General features: G+C 44.9%; 1 protein-coding gene across 1 annotated transcript in view; it reads right to left on the bottom strand.

Annotated features, from left to right (window-relative positions):
• Positions 1-395: 395 nt before the first annotated feature.
• LOC139551924 (V-set and immunoglobulin domain-containing protein 10-like 2) overlaps positions 396-27,763 on the bottom strand; it is a 170,543-nt gene continuing 143,175 nt past the window's right edge. Inside the window, exons 15-19 of the mRNA XM_071363262.1 lie at positions 13,026-13,200; positions 7,909-8,031; positions 1,670-1,694; positions 977-1,083; positions 396-502 (exon numbers count right to left, since the gene is read on the bottom strand). Coding sequence (XP_071219363.1) covers positions 396-502; positions 977-1,083; positions 1,670-1,694; positions 7,909-8,031; positions 13,026-13,200 — 537 coding nt within the window. The remainder of the gene's footprint in view (positions 503-976; positions 1,084-1,669; positions 1,695-7,908; positions 8,032-13,025; positions 13,201-27,763) is intronic.

The raw sequence follows: 27,763 nt of genomic DNA, 5'->3' as shown, positions 1-27,763 counted from the left end.
GAACTGTACTTTATTTCAACCTTGAATGCAGAACAGACAGGTGCTTAGGCTGCATTCACACCATCTCCTATATTCGTAAATACCAGCATATGACTTGGAAAAATACACTTGCACGCCCTTCCAACTGGTAATTACTAGTGGGAAACTCGTCTATCATCTCTGAGCTTCGACTTCTCCCACATGCTGAACTCTGACATCACATACTAAGGAAATGCATTTTTGGAAGTTAAATGCAATAGCAAAACATTATTTATGAAAAACGATCTATTAGTATGGTATTTGAACACTAATGTTTTTGAGCATGATAGCTGTACTTTTTATACAAATTGTATTTGCTGAGTTTCCCACTTGCTATGAACGCAGCATTATCCAGTATGTATGGATGTGTGTGATCTTCAGCCCGTTGCCATGACTGTGATGGTCACGTTGACAGGTTCGTTGTCCTCAGCGGGTAGAGGAGGTGAGGCGGGGGAGGCTGCCCTAGGAGAGGACATGGATGGACCTAGAGAAGAGATGATTCATTTATCATAGAACTGATTGGATTTATTAACATGTTAAAGATCCAGTATATAACTTTTTGGGTGACGTGACCAAAATTCATATAGAAATGTGAGTTATAGATCTGTCATTCTCATTGTAAGCAAGTCTAAGAAGAGGTAGATCTGTTCTATGTGCTCTGTATGCTTTTCTTAAATTTGCTTTTGTCTTAGTTTGTGTTTTGTACACCAGCTTCAAACACAATATTTTAGGCTATTGAAAAGATATTTCACAGCGGTTTGGGTATACAATGATATGCTCTGGATTAGAGCATCTGCTAAATGGCTACAATGTAAATATTCTACACTTGTTTTGTCTCAAACTGAAATTAGACACACATTATAGAATTGTGGCAACCAATCACGGAGCGATTACTACTTTAATGACATGGGCCTGGTGGGAGATTACGTCTCATTATGTTAATGAGACATTAGGGTACCTGGGATAGGGGAGGGGCACTGTTCTGTAGCTCCTCCTTCTCCGTCAACTCCTCCCATCACCTCATCATCAGGGAGGTTGATGTTCTCCCTGGACCGGCTGTGCTGCCTACACACACACACACACACACACATTATACACACATTATATATATATATATACACACACACACATATTATATACACATTATGCACACATTATATATATACACAAACACATACCATATACAAATGATACCCACATTATATATATATATATATATATATATATATATATATTTACAAACACACACATACACATATTACATACACATTATACACACATTATATATATATATATATATATATATATATATATATATATATATATTTACAAACACACACATACACATATTACATGCACATTATACACACATTATATATATATATATATATATATATATATATATATATATATACACAAACACATACTATATACACATGATACCTACATTGTATATATATATATATATATATATATATATATATATATACAAACACACACATACACATACAATATACACATTTTATATATATACACACACACATTATATACACAAAATACACACATTATATATATATACACACACAAGTGTTTTATACACACATTCTACATACACATGTTTTACACATGGCCTGTAGGACTCCATACTCACATTCCAAACAGCATGTCATGGAGTCCTGTTTAGAGACAGGAGAGTTAAGGTCAGATATTAAACTGTTGTTGTTTCCTGATAACTCCTGGTCTGGGTCATATTAAACTGTTGTTGTTTCAGGATAACTCCTGGTCAGGGTCAGATTAAACTGTTGTTGTTTCAGGATAACTCCTGGTCAGGGTCAGATTAAACTGTTGTTGTATCCTGATAACTCCTGGTCTGGGTCATATTAAACTGTTGTTGTTTCCTGATAACTCCTGGTCAGGGTCAGATTAAACTGTTGTATCCTGATAACTCCTGGTCAGGGTCACATTAAACTGTTGTTGTGTCCTGATAACTCCTGGTCAGGGTCAAACTGGACAGTTTTATCTCAATCTCTTCAGTCAAAGACTCAATCATGGAAACTCCTGAACTGTGTCAGCTTGCTAGTCAGGGTCATAATGTATTTGTATTTATTATGGATCCCCATTAGCTGCTGGCAAGGCAGCAGCTACTCTTCCTGGGATCCAGCAAAACATTACAATACATTCACAAATTTCACTACACAATGTGTGCCCCTGGGGTCAGGGTCATCATACTAGTTATGGTCAGGTTCTTCATGGTAGTTAGGGTCAGGGTCATCATGCTAGTTAGGGTCAGGGTCATCATGCTAGTTAGGGTCAGGGTCATCATACTAGTTAGGGTCAGGGTCATCATGATAGTTAGGGTCAAGGTCAGCATGCTAGTTAGGGTCAGTGTCATCATGCTAGTTAGGGTCAGGGTCATCATACTAGTTAGGGTCAGGGTCATCATGATAGTTAGGGTCAGGGTCACCATGCTAGTTAGGGTCAGGGTGATCATGTTGTCAGGGTCAGGGTCATCATGATAGTTAGGGTCAGGGTCAGCATGTTAGTTAGGGTCAGGGTCAGCATGCTAGTTAGGGTCAGCATGCTGGTTAGGGTCAGTCAGCATGCTAGTTAGGGTCAGGGTCAGCATGCTAGTTAGGGTCAAGGTCATCATGATAGTTAGGGTCAGGGTCAGCATGCTAGTTAGGGTCAGTGTCAGCATGTTAGTTAGGGTCAGGGTCATCATGATAGTTGGGGTCAGGGTCAGCATGTTAGTTAGGGTCAGGGTCTGCATGCTAGTTAGGGTCAGGGTCATCATGATAGTTAGGGTCTGTGTCAGCATGTTAGTTAGGGTCAGGGTCATCATGATAGTTGGGGTCAGGGTCAGCATGTTAGTCAGGGTCAGGGTCATCATGATAGTTGGGGTCAGGGTCAGCATGTTAGTCAGGGTCAGGGTCATCATGCTAGTTAGGGTCAGGGTCATCATGATAGTTAGGGTCAGGGTCAGCATGCTAGTTAGGGTCAGTGTCAGCTTGCTAGTTAGGGTCAGGGTGATCATGTTGTCAGGGTCAGGGTCAGCATGTTAGTTAGGGTCAGGGTCAGCATGTTAGTTAGGGTCAGGGTCAGCATGATAGTTAGGGTCAGGGTCACCATGCTAGTTAGGGTCAGGGTGATCATGTTGTCAGGGTCAGGGTCATCATGATAGTTAGGGTCAGGGTCAGCATGTTAGTTAGGGTCAGGGTCAGCATGCTAGTTAGGGTCAGCATGCTGGTTAGGGTCAGTCAGCATGCTAGTTAGGGTCAGGGTCAGCATGCTAGTTAGGGTCAAGGTCATCATGATAGTTAGGGTCAGGGTCAGCATGCTAGTTAGGGTCAGTGTCAGCATGTTAGTTAGGGTCAGGGTCATCATGATAGTTGGGGTCAGGGTCAGCATGTTAGTTAGGGTCAGGGTCTGCATGCTAGTTAGGGTCAGGGTCATCATGATAGTTAGGGTCTGTGTCAGCATGTTAGTTAGGGTCAGGGTCATCATGATAGTTGGGGTCAGGGTCAGCATGTTAGTCAGGGTCAGGGTCATCATGATAGTTGGGGTCAGGGTCAGCATGTTAGTCAGGGTCAGGGTCATCATGCTAGTTAGGGTCAGGGTCAGCATGTTAGTTAGGGTCAGGGTCAGCATGATAGTTAGGGTCAGGGTCAGCATGCTAGTTAGGGTAAGGGTCAGCATGCTAGTTAGGGTCAGGGTCATCATGCTAGTTAGGGTCAGGGTGATCATGTTGTCAGGGTCAGGGTCAGCATGTTAGTTAGGGTCAGGGTCAGCATGCCAGTTAGGGTAAGGGTCAGCATGTTAGTTAGGGTCAGGGTCAGCATGTTAGTTAGGGTAAGGGTCAGCATGCTAGTTAGGGTCAGGGTCACCATGCTAGTTAGGGTCAGGGTCAGCATGCTAGTTAGGGTAAGGGTCAGCATGCTAGTTAGGGTCAGGGTCACCATGCTAGTTAGGGTCAGGGTGATCATGTTGTCAGGGTCAGGGTCAGCATGCTAGTTAGGGTCAGGGTCAGCATGCTAGTTAGGGTCAGGGTCATCATGATAGTTAGGGTCAGGGTCAGCATGCTAGTTAGGGTCAGGGTCAGCATGCTAGTTAGGGTCAGGGTCAGCATGTTAGTTAGGGTCAGGGTCAGCATGCTAGTTAGGGTCAGGGTCAGCATGCTAGTTAGGGTCAGTGTCAGCATGCTAGTTAGGGTCAGGGTCACCATGCTAGTTAGGGTCAGGGTCAGCATGCCAGTTAGGGTCAGGGTCACCATGCTAGTTAGGGTCAGGGTCAGCATGCCAGTTAGGGTCAGTGTCAGCATGCTAGTTAGGGTCAGGGTCACCATGCTAGTTAGGGTCAGGGTCAGCATGCCAGTTAGGGTCAGTGTCAGCATGCTAGTTAGGGTCAGGGTCACCATGCTAGTTAGGGTCAGGGTCAGCATGCCAGTTAGGGTCAGCATGCTGGTTAGGGTCAGGGTCACCATGCTAGTTAGGGTCAGGGTCAGCATGCTAGTTAGGGTCAGGGTCAGCATGCTAGTTAGGGTAAGGGTCAGCATGCTAGTTAGGGTAAGGGTCAGCATGCTAGTTAGGGTAAGGGTCAGCATGCTAGTTAGGGTAAGGGTCAGCATGCTAGTTAGGGTCAGGGTCAGCATGCTAGTTAGGGTAAGGGTCAGCATGCTAGTTAGGGTCAGGGTCACCATGCTAGTTAGGGTCAGGGTCAGCATGCTAGTTAGGGTAAGGGTCAGCATGCTAGTTAGGGTCAGGGTCAGCATGCTAGTTAGGGTCAGGTTCAGCATGCTAGTTAGGGTCAGGGTCACCATGCTAGTTAGGGTCAGGGTCAGCATGCTAGTTAGGGTCAGGGTCAGCATGTTAGTTAGGGTCAGTGTCAGCATGCTAGTTAGGGTCAGGGTGATCATGTTGTCAGGGTCAGGGTCAGCATGTTAGTTAGGGTCAGGGTCAGCATGCTAGTTAGGGTCAGGGTCAGCATGCTAGTTAGGGTCAGTGTCAGCATGCTAGTTAGGGTCAGGGTCAGCATGCTAGTTAGGGTCAGGGTCAGCATGCTAGTTAGGGTAAGGGTCAGCATGCTAGTTAGGGTCAGGGTCACCATGCTAGTTAGGGTCAGGGTCAGCATGCTAGTTAGGGTAAGGGTCACCATGCTAGTTAGGGTCAGGGTCAGCATGCTAGTTAGGGTCAGGGTCACCATGCTAGTTAGGGTAAGGGTCACCATGCTAGTTAGGGTCAGGGTCAGCATGCTAGTTAGGGTCAGGGTCACCATGCTAGTTAGGGTAAGGGTCACCATGCTAGTTAGGGTCAGGGTCAGCATGCTAGTTAGGGTAAGGGTCAGCATGCTAGTTAGGGTCAGGGTCACCATGCTAGTTAGGGTAAGGGTCAGCATGCTAGTTAGGGTCAGGGTCACCATGCTAGTTAGGGTCAGGGTCAGCATGCTAGTTAGGGTAAGGGTCAGCATGCTAGTTAGGGTCAGGGTCACCATGCTAGTTAGGGTCAGGGTCAGCATGCTAGTTAGGGTAAGGGTCAGCATGCTAGTTAGGGTCAGGGTCACCATGCTAGTTAGGGTCAGGGTCAGCATGCTAGTTAGGGTAAGGGTCAGGGTGATCATGTTGTCAGGGTCAGGGTGATCATGTTGTCAGGGTCAGGGTCAGCATGCTAGTTAGGGTAAGGGTCAGCATGCTAGTTAGGGTCAGGGTCACCATGCTAGTTAGGGTCAGGGTCAGCATGCTAGTTAGGGTCAGGGTCAGCATGCTAGTTAGGGTAAGGGTCAGCATGCTAGTTAGGGTCAGGGTCACCATGCTAGTTAGGGTCAGGGTCAGCATGCTAGTTAGGGTCAGGGTCAGGGTCAGCATGCTAGTTAGGGTCAGGGTCAGCATGCTAGTTAGGGTAAGGGTCAGCATGCTAGTTAGGGTCAGGGTCACCATGCTAGTTAGGGTCAGGGTCAGCATGCTAGTTAGGGTCAGGGTCACCATGCTAGTTAGGGTCAGGGTGATCATGTTGTCAGGGTCAGGGTCAGCATGCTAGTTAGGGTCAGGGTCAGCATGCTAGTTAGGGTCAGGGTGATCATGTTGTCAGGGTCAGGGTCAGCATGTTAGTTAGGGTCAGGGTCAGCATGCCAGTTAGGGTCAGCATGCTAGTTAGGGTCAGGGTCACCATGCTAGTTAGGGTCAGGGTCAGCATGCTAGTTAGGGTAAGGGTCAGCATGCTAGTTAGGGTCAGGGTCACCATGCTAGTTAGGGTCAGGGTCAGCATGCTAGTTAGGGTCAGGGTCACCATGCTAGTTAGGGTCAGGGTGATCATGTTGTCAGGGTCAGGGTCAGCATGTTAGTTAGGGTCAGGGTCAGCATGCTAGTTAGGGTAAGGGTCAGCATGCAAGTTAGGGTCAGGGTCACCATGCTAGTTAGGGTCAGGGTGATCATGTTGTCAGGGTCAGGGTCAGCATGCTAGTTAGGGTCAGGGTCAGCATGCTAGTTAGGGTCAGCATGCTAGTTAGGGTCAGGGACATCATGCTAGTTAGGGTCAGGGTCAGCATGTTAGTCAGGGTCGTCATGCTAGTTAGGGTCAGGGACATCATGCTAGTTAGGGTCATCATGCTAGTTAGGGTCAGGATCAGCATGCTAGTTAGGGTGATCATGTTTGTCAGAGTAAGCATGCTGGTTAGGGTAAGGGTCAGCATGCTAGTTAGGGTCAGGATCAGCATGCTAGTTAGGGTCAGGGTGATCATGTTGTCAGGGTCAGGGTCAGCATGTTAGTTAGGGTCAGGATCAGCATGTTAGTTAGGGTCAGGATCAGCATGTTAGTTAGGGTCAGGGTCAGCATGCTAGTTAGGGTCAGGGTCACCATGCTAGTTAGGGTCAGGGTGATCATGTTGTCAGGGTCAGGGTCAGCATGTTAGTTAGGGTCAGGGTCACCATGCTAGTTAGGGTCAGGGTGATCATGTTGTCAGGGTCAGGATCAGCATGCTAGTTAGGGTGATCATGTTTGTCAGAGTCAGCATGCTGGTTAGGGTCAGGGTGATCATGTTGTCAGGGTCAGGGTCAGCATGCTAGTTAGGGTCAGGGTCACCATGCTAGTTAGGGTCAGGGTGATCATGTTGTCAGGGTCAGGGTCAGCATGTTAGTTAGGGTCAGGGTCACCATGCTAGTTAGGGTCAGGGTGATCATGTTGTCAGGGTCAGGGTCAGCATGTTAGTTAGGGTCAGGGTCAGCATGCCAGTTAGGGTCAGCAGGCTGGTTAGGGTCAGTCAGCATGCTAGTTAGGGTCAGGGTCAGCATGCTAGTTAGGGTCAAGGTCATCATGATAGTTAGGGTCAGGGTCAGCATGCTAGTTAGGGTCAGGGTCATCATGATAGTTAGGGTCAGGGTCAGCATGCTAGTTAGGGTCAGTGTCAGCATGCTAGTTAGGGTCAGGGTCATCATGATAGTTAGGGTCAGGGTCACCATGCTAGTTAGGGTCAGGGTGATCATGTTGTCAGGGTCAGGGTCAGCATGTTAGTTAGGGTAAGGGTCAGCATGCCAGTTAGGGTCAGCATGTTAGTTAGGGTCAGGGTCAGCATGTTAGTCAGGGTCGTCATGCTAGTTAGGGTCAGGGACATCATGCTAGTTAGGGTCAGGGTCAGCATGCAAGTTAGGGTCAGGGTCAGCATGCTAGTTAGGGTCAGGGTCAGCATGTTAGTTAGGGTCAGGGTCAGCATGCTAGTTAGGGTCAGGGTCAGCATGCTAGTTGGGTCTACACCAGAGGTTAGTTACTTCCACCCCTGATTAGAGTTAGAGTCTACAATAACTGGATGGTTAGGGTTAAGTTTACATTATAATTGAACTGTGTATAGTGTTTTTGTGTGTAGTGCGTGAGTATGTAATGTTTGTGTGTAGGTGTGTGTACGTACTGGGGTTGTTGTTGCGGTTGCGGATTATGTACATGAACAGCAGAACAGTTACTATGGTAGTGATGAGCATCCCTCCAATGGCAGCTCCAATCACAGCAGGGTACGCACTGAAGGGAGGGTCCGCTGCAAAATACACACACACACACACACACACACACACACACACACACACACACACACACACACACACACACACACACACACACACACACACACACACACACACACACACACACACACACACACACACACACACACACACACACACAGAAATGTATACCCTCTACCATTTACAGCGAGCCTGACATTTACAGATCATTTCCGATTGCAGCTTTTACGTTAATGTGATCTTTGCAAAATGCCTTCGGGGAAAATGCCCTTAAAATCTGCATTGTCAGCTATATAGTGACTTGCACAGCTAAGATTGATTCTTTTTTAGGGTACCCGAGTGGCGCAGCAGTGTAAGGCACTGCATCTCAGTGCAAGAGGGGTCACAGCTGTCCCTGGTTCGAATCCAGGCTGTATTACATCCGGTTATGAATGTAGTCTCAAAGGGCGGTGCACAATTGGTCTGGGGTAGACTGTCAATGTAAATAATTATTTGTTCTTAACCGACTTGCCTAGTTAAATAAAACAAGCTATGTTTTGTGGCAAAATATGTGATATATCGTCAACATTGGGTTGTGGTGCACCATGTCCTTACAATACATACAAATTAACTGGATAATGTCGGCTAGCACGTTAGTGAATCAGTGATGCTTAGAGAACATTCAGAGCTAATCTCTAACAGAATAGACAGAGCTAACAGGTTCAGAACTAATTTCTAACAGAACAGACAAAGCTAACGGGTTCAGAATTAATCTCTAGCAGAATAGACAAAACTACAACCCTTCTAATTCAGTGTATCTTGCGCACACAACCCATGTGGAATTGTTGGTCTCTGGAAGCATATGGAACTGGCGATCTGTGGTCAAGAACGCATAGTTTATCTCAGCCTATGCTGCCCTTCAGTCATTTGACTTTTTGGCCCTGAGGAGACATGGATCACCCCAGAGAACACTGTTACTTCAGCTGCTCTTCCTTCATCTGACTACCATTTCTCATAATCCGAGAGCATCTGGTCATCGCATGCTGGCACAGAGCTACTAATTTCTCCTTAGTGGAGATTTTCTATTTTCTCCCTCTCTCACCTGTCCATCTCCTCGTTTGAATTCTAAGATGACACTGTCACGTGTACACTCAAACTTAACATTATTGTCATCTATCGCCCACCAGGTGCCCTTGGAGAGTTCATCAATGAGCTTGAAACCTTGATAAGCTAATTTCCTGAAGATGGCTCACCACTCTTCAAACTTGGTGACTTCAACCTTCCGACATCTGCCTTCGATTAATTTCTTTCCAACTCTTTCTTTCCCCTTCTTGCCTCTTTTGACTTCACCCTTTCCCCTTCCACTCTCAAGGCAGGCAATACGCTTGACCTCAACTTTACCAGAGGCTGTTCTCTTACTAATCTCATTGCAACCCCCCTCCAGACTACTTTGTTTCATTTTCTATTTCCATTTCCTCCAACGCTAGCCACTCAGCCCCTACCCAGATGGTCATGTGACTCGCACTGTCCCCTTTCCTCTCAGCCCTCCCCCTGCTCCGTGGCTGAGTGACTAATTGTGATCTTACAGAATGAAAATAGAGGAAAACTAAACTTCCAGAGGACCTATCATCCTTCCACTCCCTCCTCTCTAAATTCTCTTCCTCTGAATCCGCTGCTAAAGCTACTTTCTTCACCCTGCATGTCAAGCTTCTGCCTCTAACCCTGGGAAAATATTTTCCACCTCTTCCTCCCTTCTTAATCCTCCCTCCCTCCTCCCACTCTGCAGACGACTTTGTCAACCACTTTGAAAAGAAAGTTGACGACATCTGCTCCTCCTTCATTCAGCCTACTGAATCAATTGGTCCCACTCACACAGAACTACCCTATGCTTTAAAATCCTGCTACTAGTGAGGTCCAGCTGCCCAACAAACTGCCCTCTTGAAACCATCCCCTCCTCCCTTCAGACCATCTCTGGAGACCTTCTCCCATTTCTCACTTCCCTCATTAAATCATCCCTGACCACTGGCTGCGTCCCCTCTGACTTCCACATGACCTGAGTCACTCCCCTCCTCAAGAAACCATCACTCGACTCCTCTGATGTCAAAAACTACAGACCGGTATCCCTTCTTTCTCTTCTTTCCAAAACACTTGAGCGCACTGTCCAATCAGAATGGGGATGGCTGACATTTTATGGGCTCCTAACCAACTGAGCTACTTTGTTTGGAACTTATTTTGTACATAACGTTGCTGCTACCGTCTCTTATGACCGAAAAGAGCTTCTGGACATCAGAACAGCGATTACTCACCTCAAATTGGAAAATTATTTTTTCTTTAAAGAGTCTAATGCGAAGGATATACTGCTTTCTCGAGACCAGGCCCAAATCCCTGTCATTCGCGTGAAGAAAAGACAGAGAAAACGGGGGTGGAGGTTGCAGTGCCTGGTGAGAATTCGGAGGATAGTGTGTAAACCACCACTACCATCAGTACTATTGGCCAACGTGCAATCATTGGAAAATAAACTAGATGATCTACGATTAAGACTATCCTACTATCTTATGTTTCACCGAGTCGTGGCTGAACGACGACATGGATAATATAGAGCTGGCTGGGTTTTCCGTGAATCGACAGGACAGAGCAGCTATGTCTGGTAAGACGAGGTGCAGGGGTATGTGTCTATTTGTCAATAACAGCTGGTGCGCGATGTCTAATATTAAAGAAGTCTCAAGGTATTGCTCGCCTGAGGAAAAGTACCTCATGATAAGCAGTAGACAACACTATCTACCAAGAGTTCTCATCTATAATATTCGTAGCCATCTATTTACCACCACTAACCGATGCTGGTACTAAGTCCGCACTCAACAAGCTATATAAGGTCATAAACAAATAAGAAAATGCTCATCCAGAAGCGGTGCTCCTAGTGGCCAGGGACTTTAATGCAAGGAAACTTAAATCCGTTTTACCTCATTTCTACCAGCATGTCACATATGCAACCAGAGGGAAAAAACCTCTCGACCATCTTTACTCCACACACAGATATTGCATACAAAGCTCTCCCTCGCCCACCATTAGGCAAATCTGACCATAATTATATCTTCCTGATTCCTGCTTACAAGCAAAAACTAAAGAAGGAATTACCAGTGACTCACTCAATACGGAAGTGGTCAGATGAAGCGGATTCAACGCCATAGGACTGTTTTGCTAGCACAGACTGGAATATGTTCCCTAACCCAATGGCATTGAGGAGTATACCACATCAGTCACCAGCTTCATCAATAAGTGCATTGTCCCCAAAGTGACCGTACGTACATATCCCAACCAGAAGCCATGGATTACAAGCAACATCCGCACCGAGCTAGAGCTACCGCTTTCAAGGAGCTGTACAATAATCCAGAAATCCCACCATGCCCTAAGACAAACAATCAAACAGGCAAAGTGTCAATCGCCCTGTATCACTCACTTTTGTCATCATGAAGTGCTTTGAGAGACTAGTCAAGGATCATATCATCTTTATCTTACCTGACACCCTAGACCCACTTCAATTTGCTTACCGCCCCAATAGATCCACAGACGATGCAATCGCCATCGCACTGCACACTGCCCTGTCCCATCTGGACAAGAGAAAAACCTATGTAAGAATGCTGTTCATTGACTATAACTCACCATTCAACACCATAGTACCCTCCAAGCTCATCATTAAGCTTGAGGCCCTAGGTCTCAACCCCACCCTGTGCAATTGGGTCCTGGACTTTCTGATGGGCCGACCCCAGGTTGTGAAGGCAGAAAACAAATCTCCACTTCGCTGATCCTCAACACTGGGGCCCCACAAGGGTGCGTGCTCAGCCCTCTCCTGTACTTCCTGTTCACCAATGACTGTGTGGCCATGTACGCCTCCAACTCAATCATCAAGTTTGCAGACGACTCAACAGTAGTGGGCTTGATTACCAATGATTACGAGACAGCCTACGGGGAGGAGGTGAGGGCCCTCAGAGTGTGGTGTGAAGAAAACAACCTCTCACTCAACATCAACAAAACAAAGGAGATGATCGTGGACTTCAGGAAACAGCAGAGGGAGCACCCCCTATCCACATCGACGGGACAGCAGTGGAGAAGGTGTAAAGTTTTAATTAAGATCCTTGGCGTACACATCACGGACAAACTGAAATGGTCCACCCACACAGTGTGGTGAAGAAGGCACAATAGCGCCTCTTCAACCTCAGGAGGCTGAAGAAATCTGGCTTGTCACCTAAAACCCTCACAAACTTTTACAGATGCACAATTGAGAGCATTCTGTCAGGCTGTATCATCGTATGGTACGGCAACAGCACCGCCCACAACCGCAGGGTTCTCCAGAGGGTGGTGCGGTCTGCCCAACGCATTACTGGGGGTAAACTACCTGCCCTCCAGGACACCTACAGCACCCGATGTCACAGGAAGGCGTAAAAGATCATCAAGGACAACAACCATTACATAGACTTGGAATCACAGGCCACTTTAATAATGGAACACTAGCCACTTTAATAATACTTACATATTTTGCATTACTCATCTCATATGTATATACTGTATTCTATCCTATTCTATTGTATCTTAGTCTATGCCGCTCTGACATTGTTCGCCCAAATATTTATATATTCTTAATTCCATTCCTTTACTTTAGATTTGTGTGTATTGTTGTGAGATTTTTAGATTTTACTGTTAGATATTACTGCACTGTTAGAGCTAAAAACACAATCATTTCGCTACACCAGCAATAACACCTGCTAAACACGTGTATGTGACAAATATAATTTGATTTGATTTGAGTGTTTATTGTGTTGTGGGATCCCAGACCCAATAAAGTTTTTTAAAACTCAAACTCTCTCTCTTTCTCGCTGTCTCTATCCCCCACTCTCTCTGCCTCCCTCTCTCTCTGTCTCGCACTCTCGTTATCTCTCTCCACCTCTGTATCCTTTCCCCCCTCTTTAATATAATAGCATAAAATAATATGATTGTAGTAACAATAATAGTAGTAATAATATATCTCACTCACCTGGTGTTTCTGGGGGGGAGGGGTGTCCGAGGGTTCTGTGATTGACAGCTGTGATGCGTATCTGGTAGGTATCTGTTGGGGTCATGTTGCCCAGCGTGTGGACCCTCTCCCTTGCTTCCAATACCACCACCTGCTTCCATGGAGAGAAACTACTCCTTTTTTTCTGTCGCTGCTCCTACAACAACAAAACTATATTAATATCTGCAATGAACAAAAACAAATGCAAAAATATTTAACCATTTCTAAGATTTTACAGAGTTGCAGTTCATATAAGGAAATCAGTCAATTGAAATGAATTCATTACGCCCTAATCTGTGGATTTCACATGACTGGGAACACAGATATGCATCTGTTGGTCACAGATACACTACATGACCAGAAGTATGAGGACTGCTTGTCGAACATCTCATTCCAAAATCATGGGCATTAATACGGAGTCGGTCCCCCCTTTGCTGCTATAACAACATCCACTCTTCTGGGAAGGCTTTCTACTAGATGTTGGAACAATGCTGAGGAGACTTGCTTCCATTCAGCCACAAGAGCATTAGTGAGTTCGGGCACTGATGTTGGGCGATTAGGCCTGGCTCACAGTCGGCGTTCCAATTCATCCCAAAGGTGTTCAATGGGGTTGAGGTCAGGGCTCTGTGCAGGTCAGTCAAGTTCTTCCACACTGTTCTCAACAAACAATTTCTATGTGGACCTCGCTTTGTGCACGTGGCCATTGTCATGCTGAAACAGGAAAGGGCCTTCTCCAAACTGTTGCCACAAAGTTGGAATCACAGAATCGTCTACAATGTCAATGTATGCTGTAGCGTTAAGATTTCCCTTCATTGGAACTAAGGGGCCGAGCCGGAACCATGAAAAACATCCCCAGATCCATTATTCCTCATCCACCAAACTTTACAGTTGGCACTATGCATTTGGGCAGGTAGTGTTCTCCTGGCATCCACCAAATCCAGATTTTTCTGTCGGACTGCCAGATGGTGAAGCGTGATTCATCACTGCAGAGAACACATTTCCACAGCTCCAGAGTCCAATGGCAGCTAGCTTTACACCACTCCAACTGATGCTTGGCATTGCACATGGTGATCTTAGGCTTGGAAACCCATTTCATGAAGCTCCAAACAAACATTTCTTGTGCTGACGTTGCGTCCAGAGGCAGTTTGGAACTCGGAAGTGAGTGTTGCCACCGACGACAGATGATTTTTTACACGCTACGCACTTCAGCCCTCATCGGTCCCGTTCTGCTTACTTACTTACTGACTTTTTTGTCCCCATGGGGAAATTTTGTTGCAGTGTCATGTACATGTTTAAAGTAGCATTTAAATACAAAACAAAATTGACAATACAACTTTCATAACAGTTACATATCAATAATAATTTTTTAAAAAGACTAGCCTGCTGGCCTTACTAAGTTGATTGGAACATTAGCCCGAGCTATTTAGGAGGGATATCACACCTGGCACAAATGATTGTCTAGTTGTGCTTTTCCCGCTGAGGGGTGCCCTATACCTGCGCCCAGAGGGGAGTAGTTCAAAGTCCGGGTACAGGGTTGGCTTGGGTCTAAAATGATTTTGTGAGCCTTGCAGAGGGCCCTGACCTTAAAGATCTCATCCAGGCCTGTCTGTTTGATTCCAAGTTCCTTGCATGCTGTGGTGATAATCCTTCTCAGCATATTTATCTGTCTGACAGTGGCATTGCCAAACCAACAAACAACACAAAAAGATTTGTAAAAGATTTGTAAAACAGAGTCAGTATACTACAGTCTACATTAATGATCGGCGATGAAAAGCCAACTGACATTTATTCCTGATTATTATTTGACCATGCTTGTCATTTATGAACATTTTGAAAATCTTGGCTCTCTCTAATTCTCTCCTTCTCTCTCTCTTTCTCTCTCTCGGAGGACCTGAGCCCTAGGACCATACGTCAGGACTACCGGGCATGATGACTCCTTGCTGTCCCCAGTCCACCTGGCCTTGCTGCTATTCCAGTTTCAACTGTTCTGCCTGCGGTTATGGAACCGCCACCTGTCCCAGACCTGCTATTTTCAACTCTTAATGATCGGCTATGAAAAGCCAACTGAAAATTATTCATGATTATTATTTGACCATGCTTGTCACTTATGAACATTTTGAACATCTGGCATAGTTCTGTTATAATCTCCACCCAGCACAGCCAGAAGAGGACTGGCCACCCCTCATAGCCTGGTTCCTCTCTAGGTTTCTTCCTAGGTTTTGGCCTTTCTAGGGAGTTTTTCCTAGCCACCGTGCTTCTACACCTGCATTGCTTGCTGTTTGGGGTTTTAGGCTGGGTGTCTGTACAGCACTTCGAGATATTAGCTGATGTACGAAGGGCTATATAAAATAAACTTGATTTGATTTGATTTGATTAAAGATCCAAGCTTTTTGAGAAAGTACTGTCTCTGTTGGCTCTTTTTGTAGATCAGGTCTGTACATTTACTTCACTGCAGCTGACGTTTGGCATTGCACATGGTGAATTTAGGCTTATGTACAGGTGCTCGGACATAGAAACCAATTTCATGAAGCTTCCGACGTACAGTTCTTGTGCTGACTTTGCTTCCAGAGGCAGTTTGGAATTTGGTAGGGAGTGTTGCAACCGAGGACAGACGATCTTTACGTGCTACGCTTTTCAGCATTCAGCTGTCCCATTCTGTGAGCTTGTGTGGCTTACCACTTCGCGGCTGAGCCGTTGTTGCTCCTAGATGTTTCCACTTCACAATAGGAGCACTTACAGTTGACCGGGGTAGCTCTAGCAGGGCATAAATGTGGCAAACTGACTTGTTGGAAAGGTGGCATCCAATGACGGTGCCATGTTGAAAGTCACTGAGCTCTTTAGTAAGGCCATTCTGCTGCAAATGTTTGTCTATGGACATTGCATGGCTGTGTGCTCGATTTTATACACCTTTCAGCAATGGGTGTGGCTGAAATATATATATAGTGTACCGTAAAAAAAAGGTAGGGGCGTGGATCAGAAAACCAGTCAGTATCTGGTGTGACCACCATTTGCCTTATGAAGTGCGACACATCTCCTTCACATAGAGTTGATCAGGCTGTTGATTGTGGCCTGTGGAATGTTGTCCCACTCCTGTTCAATGGCTGTGCGATGTTGCTGGATATTGGTGGGAACTCGAACACGCTGTCATACACGTCGATCCAGAGCATCCCAAACATGCTCAATGGGTGACATGTCTTGTGAGTACGTAGCCCAACTGGACATTCTCAGCTTCCAGGAATCAGATCCTTGTGACATGGGGCCGTGCATTACCATGATGAAACATGAGGTGATGTCAACGGATGACAATGGGCCGCAAGATCACGTCATGGTATCTCTGTACGTTCAAATTGCCATTGATAAAATGCAATTGTGTTCATTTTCAAATCAAATCAAATGTTATTGGTCACATACATGTGATTAGCAGATGTTATTGTGGGTGTAGCGAAATGCTTGTGCTTCTAGCTCCGACAGCAAAGTAATATCTAACAAGTAATATCTAACAAATTACACAACACATACTCAATACACACAAATCTAAGTAGGAATGAATTAAGGCTATATACATATGGACGAGCGATGTCACAGCGGAACGGATTAAGATACAGTAGAATAGTATAGAAAACAGTATATAAATATGAGATGAGTAATGCAAGATATGTAATCATTATTAAATGAGATACCGTAAAATAGTATAGAAAACAGTATATACACATGAGATGAGTAATGCCAGATATGTAAACATTAAGTGACTAAGATACCGTAGAATAGTATAGAATACAGTAAATACATGTGAGATGAGTAATTCCAGATATGTAAACATTATTAAAGTGACTAGTGTACCATTCCTTAAAGTGGCCAGTGATTCCTAGTCTATGCCTATAGGCAGCAGCCTTTAATGTGCTAGTAATGGCTGTTTAACAGTCTGATAGCATTGAGATAAAAGCTGTTTTTCAGTCTCTCGCCTTCTGGATGATAGCGGGGTGAACAGGCAGTGGCTCGGGTGGTTGATGTCCTTGATGATCTTTTTGGTCTACTTGTGACATCGGGTGGTGTAGGTGTCCTGAAGGGCGGGGAGTTTGCCACCAGTAATGTGTTGGGCAGACCGCACCACCCTCTGCAGAGCCCTGCGGTTGTGGGCGGTGCTGTTGCCGTACCAGGCGGTGATACATCCCAACAGGATGCTCTCAATTGTGCATCTGAAAAGTTTGTGAGGGTTTTAGGTGACAAGCCACATTTCTTCAGCTTCCAGAGGTTGAAGAGGCTGTTGCACCTTCTTCACCACACTGTGTGAGTGGACCATTTCAGTTTTTCCGTGATGTGTTCGCTAAGGAACTTAAAACTTTCCACCTTTTCCACTGCTGTCCCATCGATGTGGATAGGGGGGTGCTCCCTCTTCTGTTTCCTGAAGTCCACGCTCATCTCCTTTGTTTTGTTGATGTTGAGTGAGAGGTTGTTTTCTTGACACTACACTCCGAGTGCCCTCACCTCCTCCCTGTAGTCTGTCTCGTCATTGTTGGTAATCAAGCCCACTATTGTTGTGTTGTCTGCAAACTTGACGATTGAGTTGGAGGCGTGCATGGCCACGCAGTCATGGGTGAACAGGGAGTACATGAGGGGGCTAAGCACGCACCCTTGTGGAGCCCCAGTGTTGAGGATCAGCGAAGTGGAGATTTTGTTTCCTACCTTCACCACCTGGGGGCAGCCCGTCAGAAAGTCTAGGACCCAATTACACAAGGCGGGGTTGAGACCCAGGGCCTCAAGCTTAATGATGAGCTTGGAGGGTACTATGGTGTTGAATGCTGAGCTATAGTCAATGAACAACGTTCTTACATAGGTATTCTTCTTGTTCATATGGAATAGAGCAGTGTGCAGTGTGATGGCGATTGCATCGTCTGTGGATCTGTTGGAGCATTATGCCAACTGAAGTGGGTCTAGGGTGGCAGGTAAGGTGGAGGTGACAAGATCCTTGACTAGTCTCTCAAAGCACTTAACTACTTTGATATAGCATTTTCACTTTTGGATGAATTGCGTGCCCATAGTGAACTGCCTCCTACTCTGTCCCAGATAATAATATATGCATATTATTATTACTATTGAATAGAAAACACTCTGAAGTTTCTAAAACTGTTTGAATGATGTCTGTGAGTATAACAGAACTCATATGGCAGGCAAAAACCTGAGAAAAAATCAAAACAGGAAGTGAGAATTCTGAGAGTGGTCGATGTTAAAGTCATCGCCTATTCAATTCCCTGTAATATATGGATCTGTTTGCACTTCCTACGCCTTCCACTAGATGTCAACAGTCAGTAGAACGTGGAATGAAGCTTATGTTGTGTTGTGGGACCAGATGGGAGGTTTTTGAGTCAGTGGTCTGGCAGAGTGCCAGTTCTTGGTCACGCACTTTCCTCATGATATGGCCATGCGTTCCATTACTTATAGAGACTGAAAAGAATGATCCGGTTGGAACGTTATTGGATATATATGATAACAACATCCTGAAGATTGATTCTCTACTAAGTTTGACCATTTTATTCGACTTGTAATACTAAAACTTTTTGAAGTTTTCGTCCGACGTTTGCCTGCATCTGCGCAAGCGTTTGGACACGTGTACTACACATGCTAGCAAAATTAGCTAATTGGACATAAGTAATGGACATTATTGAACAAAACAACGATTTATTGTGGAACTAGGATTCCTGGCACTACATTCTGATGAAGATAATCAAAGGTAAGGGTATATTTATGATGTAATTTTGAATTTCTGTTGACTCCAACATGGCGGAGAAATGTTGTTAAATCTGAGCGCCGTCTCAGATTATTGCATGGTGTGCTTTTTACGTAAAGTTTTTTTTAAATCTGACACAGCGGTTGCGTTAACTTCTCACGAGTCACCAACCCTGATCCGGTAGCACCCCCCACCCCACTGAGTAGCATAGCTAGCATAGCGTCACAAGTAACTTGTAGCATCTAAATATCATTAAATCACAAGTCTAAGACACCAGATGAAAGATACAGGTCTTGTGAATAAAGCCACCATTTCAGATTTTTTAAATGTTTTACAGGGAAGACACAATATGTAAATCTATTAGCTAACCACGTTAGCAAAGGACACGATATTTTTACTCCCAACAGCTTTTTCCTGCGTCAGTAGCTATCACTAATTCGACTAAATAAAAATATATATAGCCACTAACCAAGAAACAACTTCATAAGATGACAGTCTGATAACATATTTATGGTATAGCATAGTTTTTTTTTGGAAAAATGTGCATTTTTCAGGTATAAATCACAGTTCTACATTGCAGCTGCAATCTGAAATAGTGCTGACCCAGCCAGAACAATTACAGAGACCAACGTCATATAACGAATTACTCATCTTAAAACATTTCAGAAAAATACACAGCGTACAGATATTGAAAGCCCAACATCTGGTGAATCCAAACAATATTTCAGATTTATGAAATGTTTTATAACGAAAACAAAATGTAGCGCTAAATTAGCATAGCTATACCAGGCAGATTCGGCTAGGCGCCCACGGCCAGTTCACATGCACAACAGATATGATATAACATCGTAAATTGGGTCTTACTATGGCTGATCTTTCATCAGAATGTTGATCAAAGTGTCCTTTGTCAAGATGAGTCGTTGGTTCCGTTCAGAATTGTTCCTTGCCCACTCCATTTAGCACAGGTACCGGTCGAGTGGCACGGATCTCAAACGTAAATAAATTCAGACAACGGAACACCACAAAACTCCCGAAAAAATTCAAATAATCTGATTAAACTATATTGAAAAAACATACATTACGATGATCTGGTCACATGTATCAAACAAACTTCGAGACGGAGATAGTTTTCATCCATAATGGCCGCACAAAAGAAGACAATCGCAGCTAAAAGTCGCACGATTTAGACAACCGGAAGTTGTCGGTCACGCCAAAGAATTAGCTCTCATTTCACGTCAGTCCCAGATAAACAAGATATTTTTCCTCTGACGTCCTCTTGACACCCAGAGGAAGGCCAATGAGGTGTGTTTCGGGTCATAGGGGGCACGACCATATATAGGCAGAGCGTTGAAGCTGGCATACACATCTTGCTTTTTTCTTCTTGGTCATGGAAAGTGCTGTCAAATGACTTCTGTATCACTCAGAGACAAAATTGAAACGGTTTTAGAAACTAGAGATTGTTTTCTTTCCAATGTTATTATTTATATGCATATAGTAAGAGCAATAATTGAATAAGAGGCAGTTTAATCTGTAGAGCAAATTATGCTAATGGAAAAATAGCACCCCCTGTATTCTCAAGAAGTTAAGAACAAGTGTATCTTTAATTATATGTAAAACATGTATCTTTCATCAAAGTTTATGATGAGTAATTACTCCGGATATTTTGGAGGCATTTCTGAACATGGCGCCAATGTAAACCGAGATTTGTGGATATAAATATGCACATTATCGAACAAAACATAAATGTATTGTGTAACATGATGTCATATGAGTGTCATCTGATGAAGATGTTCAAAGGTTAGTGATTAATTTTATCTCTTAATTTTATCTTTAGCTTTTTGTTACTACTATATTTTCTGGGAAAATGGCTGTGTTTTTCTGTGGCTATGTACTGAGCTAACATAATTGTTTTGTGTGCTTTCCCCGTAAATCCTTTTTGAAATCAGACATGTTGGCTGGATTCACAACATGTGTAGCTTTAATTTGGTGTCTTTCATGTGTGATTTCATGAAAGATAGATTTTTATCGTAATATATTTGAATTTGGCACGCTACATTTTCTCTGGATTTTGGCCAAGTGGGACGTTAGCGTCCCACATATCCTAGAGAAGTTAATGATAACAAAGTGAGTGCTATGGGCGATAGTCATTTAGTTCAGTTATCTTTGCCTTCATGGGTACAGGAACAATGGTGGGCATCTTGAAGTATGTGGGTACAGAAGACTGGTATATGGAGTGATTGAACATGTCCGTAAAGACACCAGCCAGCTGGTCTGCGCATATTTTGAGGATGCGGATAGGGATGCAGTCTGGGCCAGCAGCCTTGCGATGGTTAACACGTTTAAATGTCTTACTCACATCAGCATCGGAGAAGGAGAGGGGGGGCCCGCAGTCTTTGGTAGCGGGCTGCGTCGGTGGAATTGTATTTGCCTCAAAGCGGGCAAAGAAGATGTTTCGTTTGTCTGGAAGCAAGACGTCGGTGTCCGTGGCGTGGCTAGTTTTCTTTTTGAAGACCGTAATTGTCTGTAGACCCTGCCACATACTGTATGTCTCGTGTTTGAGCCGTTGAATTGCGACTCCACTTTGTCCCTATACCGACATTTCGCTTGTTTGATTGCCTTGTGGAGGGAATAACTACACTGTTTATATTCGGCCATATTCCCAGTCATTTTTCCATGGTTAAATGCGATCGTTCGCGCTTTCAGTTTTGCACGAATGCCGCCATCTATCCACGGTTTCTGGTTAGGTTAGGTTTTAATAGTCACAGTGGGTACAACATCTCCAATGCACCTCCTTTTAAACTCACTCAGCGAATCAGCGTATAAATAGGTGTTATTCTCTGAGGCTGCCCAGAACATTTCCCAGTCCACGTGATCAAAACATTCTTGAAGCGTGGTCAGACCAGCGTTGAATGGTTCTTGTCACGGGCACATCCTGTTGGAGTTTCTGCCTATAGGAAGGTAGGAAAAAAATGGAGTTGTGGTCGGATTTGCCGAAGGGAGGGCAGGGGAGGGCCTTGTAAGCATCATGGAAGTTAGAGTAGTGGTGATCCAGTGTTTTCCAGAGTGAGTGCTGCAGTCAATATGCTGATAGAATTTGGGTAGCCTTGTTCTCAAATTTGCTTTGTTAAAATCTCCAGCTACAATAAATACAGCCTCTGGATATATGGTTTCCAGTTTACATAGAGTCCAGTGAAGTTCCTTGAGGGAAGTTCCTCACTAAAAGGGATGTAAACACGTTTGTGCACAGAATTTGAGAGAAATAAGCTTTTTTGTGCGTAGATAGAACACAACTATCAGGGTATCTATTAGGGTATCTACTAGATAGAACACAACTATCAGGGTATCTATGAGATAGAACACAACAATCAGGGTATCTACTAGATAGACCGCAACTATCATGGTATCTACTAGATTGAACACAACTATCAGGTTATCTACTAGATAGAACACAACTATCATGGTATCTACAATAGAGAACACAATGTCTTGTCTTTGGCATCATTAAAAGTGAAGGCTGTTATTTTGTCAAATCAATTCTCCTAAATTTTTATTACGTGATTAAACTAATCATGTAAATGTAATTAACTAGGAAGTCGGTGCACCAAGGAAAATCTTGAGATTACAAAGTTATAATTTTCCTAATATAACTCTTCAGATATGTTAGTATCTGATCAATTAGTCTTCTTATTAATGTATTATCATTACATCACGTCAGTCTAATTCGAAATGTCGTAAATTGTTGGTTATCTGCACGAACCCAGTCTTTACTATGAATCATCCATACACCAATTGTCTTAATCATTTATTTACTAACTAAATAATCACAGAAATGCATAAAGAAACAGTAGATATAGTTACTAACAAGGATAGGGAATATTCCCTAGTGGGATAAGCCGATATGACGGCTTGGTGGACAAAGGGAAGTGGGTGTGGACTGAGCGAGAGCGGGAAAGACCAGAGGGATCACTACACACAGTACTACTGTAATTATACTAATTGAAATGCTAATCCTTGGCACATGAACGCTGACTCATTCAGGAATAATTGCAATCAATATATATATTTACGACCATGTGTCGTGATCTTTTCTGTTGTAATCCTGGCCGTCTGCTGGATAGTCAGTTCATCTGTTTCTCTTTCTGTTTCCCTGAAGATCAAAGTCTTTCGTGGTTAGAGTGGATACTTCAGAGTACCATACAGAAATGTTCTCATAGAATAGATGTTTCGGCGGTTGTCGGTAATCGCATCCCAGGTTGACAATTTCTAGCTGCAGACTAGTAATTTGTATCTAAGATTTGCTCTTATCCTGTAGGGATTGATAGTCTCAGAGTTTAACCATTTCCAGCCGTGTAGCCAATGATCCACGTGGTATGGTTAGGAATTCAATAACTATTCGCAATAACAGCTCACGCTGTGGGTTTGATTAGTCTTGGTACTCAAACCTGTGCCACCTCAGTTTCCACGAGGTACGCGTGGTCTGAAGAGGATTTTGTCAGGAGGGGGTTTTATTCGTAACAGTAGAAAAAGCAGTTCTATGACGCCTGATCATGTCTGTGCTCACGGGGGTGGACCAATGACCTAGTTAAACTTAGTTGTGTAAGGGCTGTTGTCCTCCTCCTCCTCAGATGAGGAGAGGAGAGAAGGATCAGTGGACCAATACGCAGCAGTAGGGAAATAAGCCATCTCTTTATTTGAATACGACGGCAACACAAAAACAAAACACTTACAAAATTACAAAACAAGAAAACGACGTAGACGAAACCTGAACATGAACTTACATAACTAAACGTAGAACTCACGGACAGGAACAGACTACATCAAAACGAACGAACAGCCAAACAGTCCCGTATGGTACAGACATGGACGAAACAGGAGACAATCACCCACAAACAAACAGTGAGAACACCCTACCTAAATATGACTCTCAATTAGAGGAAAACGCAAAACACCTGCCTCTAATTAAGAGCCATACCAGGCAACCCAAAACCAACATAGAAACAGAAAACATAGACTGCCCACCCAAAACTCACGCCCTGACCATATACACATACAAAAACAACATAAAACAGGTCAGGAACGTTACAGAACCCCCCCCTCAAGGTGCGAACGCCGGGCGCACCAGCACAAAGTCCAGGGGAGGGTCTGGGTGGGCAGTTGACCACGGTGGTGGCTCAGGCTCCGGACGCTGTCCCCACACCACCATAGTCACTCCCCGCTTCTGTATTCCCCTCCCAATGACCACCCTCCAACTAAAACTCCCTAAATGAACGGCCAGCACCGGGATAAGGGGCAGCACCGGGAGAAGGGGCAGCACCGGGACAAGGGGCAGCACCGGGACAAGGGGCAGCACCGGGACAAGGGGCAGCACCGGGATAAGGGGCAGCAGGTCCCGGCTGAGAGACCCTGGCAGATCCCGGCTGAGAGACCCTGGCAGATCCTGGCTGAGGGACTCTGGCAGGTCCTGGCTGAGGGACTCTGGCAGGTCCTGGCTGAGGGACTCTGGCAGGTCCTGGCTGAGGGACTCTGGCAGGTCCTGGCTGAGGGACTCTGGCAGGTCCTGGCTGAGGGACTCTGGCAGGTCCTGGCTGAGGGACTCTGGCAGGTCCTGGCTGAGGGACTCTGGCAGGTCCTGGCTGAGGGACTCTGGCAGGTCCTGGCTGAGGGGCTCTGGCAGGTCCTGGCTGAGGGGCTCTGGCAGGTCCTGGCTGGACGGCTCTGGCAGGTCCTGGCTGGACGGCTCTGGCAGGTCCTGGCTGGACGGCTCTGGCAGGTCCTGGCTGGACGGCTCTGGCAGGTCCTGGCTGGACGGCTCTGGCTGGTCATGGCAGGACGGCTCTGGCTGGTCATGGCAGGACGGCTCTGGCTGGTCATGGCAGGACGGCTCTGGCTGGTCCTGGCTGGACGTCTCTGGCTGGTCCTGGCTGGACGGCTCTGGCCCGACGGGCAGCTCAGTAGGGAGGAGACGGAGAGACAGCCTGGTGCGTGGTATAGGCACTGGCTGCGCTGGAGAGGAGGAAACAGCTGGAGAGAGAACCCGGAGAGACAGCCTGGTACGGGGGGCTGCCACCGGAGGACTGGTACATGGAGGTGGCACCGGGTATACCGGACCGTGAAGGAGGACACGTGCTCTTGAGCACCGAGCCTGCCCAACCTTACCAGGTTGAATGGTGCCCGTAGCCCTGCCAGTGCGGCGAGGTGGAATAGCCCGCACTGGGCTATACTGGCAAACCGGGGACACCATTCGTAAGGCTGGTGCCATGTATGCCGGCCCGAGGAGACGCACTGGTGGCCAGATGCGTTGGGCCGGCTTCATGACATCCAGCTCGATGCCCAACTTAGCCCTCCCAGTGCGGCAAGGTGGAATAGCCCGCACTGGGCTAAGCACGCGTACTGGGGACACCGTGCGCTTTACCGCATAACACGGTGTCTTACCAGTACGACGCCTTCTCACTCCACGGTAAACACGGGGAGTTGGCTCAGGTATCCTACCCGGCTTTGCCACACTCCTCGTGTGCCCCCCCCCAAGAAATTTTTGGGTCTGACTCACGGGCTCCCAACCGCGTCGCCGCGCTGCCTCCTCATACCAGCGCCTCTCTGCCTTCGCTGCTTCCAACTCCGCCTTGGGACGGCGATATTCCCCTGGCTGAGCCCAGGGTCCTTTACCGTCCAGGATCTCCTCCCAAGTCCAGAAGTCCTGGTTGCTCTGTTGAGCTTTCCCTTGCCGCTTGGTCCTAGTTTGGTGGGTGATTCTGTAAGGGCTGTTGTCCTCCTCCTCCTCAGATGAGGAGAGGAGAGAAGGATCAGTGGACCAATACGCAGCAGTAGGGAAATAAGCCATCTCTTTATTTGAATACGACGGCAACACGAAAACAAAACACTTACAAAATTACAAAACAAGAAAACGACGTAGACGAAACCTGAACATGAACTTACATAACTAAACGTAGAACTCACGGACAGGAACAGCCTACATCAAAACGAACGAACAGCCAAACAGTCCCGTATGGTACAGACATGGACGAAACAGGAGACAATCACCCACAAACAAACAGTGAGAACACCCTACCTAAATATGACTCTCAATTAGAGGAAAACGCAAAACACCTGCCTCTAATTAAGAGCCATACCAGGCAACCCAAAACCAACATAGAAACAGAAAACATAGACTGCCCACCCAAAACTCACGCCCTGACCATATACACATACAAAAACAACATAAAACAGGTCAGGAACGTTACAAGTTGGGAATACAATTCTCTCACATTAAATGTTTAACCTTTTGTCAATCTAGGGGGTGCTGTTTCCACTTTGGAAAATATCGTCTCCAAATTAAACTGCCTCATACTCAATTCTTGCTCGTACAATATGCATATTATTATTACTATTATTACTATCTCTAGTTTCTAAAACCGTTTGAATTATGTCTGTGGGTGAACCAGAACTCTTTCTGCAGTGTAATCCATGACAGGAACTGCGAAGGTCTGAAAACGAGGCTCTGTTATCAGATCAGTTTAAAGCTCTGTATGTATCCTATGGGTTGACATAAACTGCACCCGCCTTCCCCTGGATGTCAGTAACCAATGAGAAGTGGAATGGAGTTTCTACGTAGTTCTCAGAGCTTATAAAAGGCCAAGGAACGAAGGGAGCTCTCTTTTCGACATTCGCCATTACGCAAAGCAAGACCTCAGGATGGCATTTTGAAACGCTCAGTTATCGGCCTTAGCTATACCCGTCTGTAATTTAATTCGATATAGGTGTTAGAAACATCATAACGAAGTTATTTTAAACCGAGTTATATCAGTTTATGCGAGTATATTGCTATTTTCGGAATTTCCTTAGTATTGCGTTTTGAACATTTGGGCATGTTGTGGCCACATAGCTATTGTTAGCTGCTAATTCCGAAGTTGAAGACGACATTTTACAACCAAGCAACGATTCTGTTGGACAAAGGACACCTTGCCCAAGATTCTGATGGAAGCTCGTCCAAAAGTAAGAGCTATTTATGATGTTATTCCGTATTTATGTGGAAAAATGTAAACGCATTTGTCCGCCATTATTGCGGCACTAGTTTGGCTGTATGTCTAGTAACGTTAATTTTAAAAATCTAACTCAGCGGTTGCATTAATAACTAATGCATCTTTCATTTGCTGTCCAACCTGTATTTTTTAGTCAATCTAATCGATAAATAATCGTAAACTTAGGTGCCTTTTCAAGATGGCGCCGGCCAGAATGCATGACCTGTTGCCACTGATCACATTGTGTAACCACGATTTGTGCTGCTAAATATGCACATTTTCGAACAAAACCTATATGCATTGTGTAATATGATGTTACAGGACTGTCATCTGATGAAGTATATCAAGGTTAGTCCAAAATTATATATCTTTTGCTGTATTGTTACGATCGCTAACCTGTGCTGCTGGTAAATTGCTTGTGTTTCTGGCTATTGTGCTAAGCTAATATAATGCTATATTGTGTTTTCGCTGTAAAACACTTAAAAAATCTGACATATTGGCTGGATTCACAAGATGTTGGGCTTTCATTTGCTGTACGCTGTGTATTTTTCAGAAATGTTTTAAGATGAGTAATTAGGTATTTGACGTTGGTCTCTGTAATTATTCTGGCAGCTTCGGCACTATTTCAGATTGCAGCTGCAATGTAGAACTGTGATTTATACCTGAAATATGCAAATATTTCTAAAAAAACATATGCTATACAATAAATATGTTATCAGACTGTCATCTTATGAAGTTGTTTCTTGGTTAGTGGCTATATATATCTTTATTTGGTCGAAATTGTGATAGCTACCCATGCAGGAAAAAAATGGTGGAGAAAGAAAAGTTGTGTCTTTTGCTATCGTGGTTAGCTAATAGATTTACATATTGTGTCTTCCCTGTAAAACATTTTAAAAATCAGTAATGATGGCTGGATTCACAAGATCTGTATCTTTCATCTGGTGTCTTGGACTTGTGATTTAATGATATTTAGATGCTAG

Source organism: Salvelinus alpinus, chromosome 24 (genome assembly GCF_045679555.1).
Source record: "Salvelinus alpinus chromosome 24, SLU_Salpinus.1, whole genome shotgun sequence".
Classification (NCBI taxonomy): Eukaryota; Metazoa; Chordata; class Actinopteri; order Salmoniformes; family Salmonidae; genus Salvelinus; species Salvelinus alpinus.
Note: the sequence above shows the minus strand (reverse complement) of the source record. Positions and strands in the feature narration are given on the sequence as shown.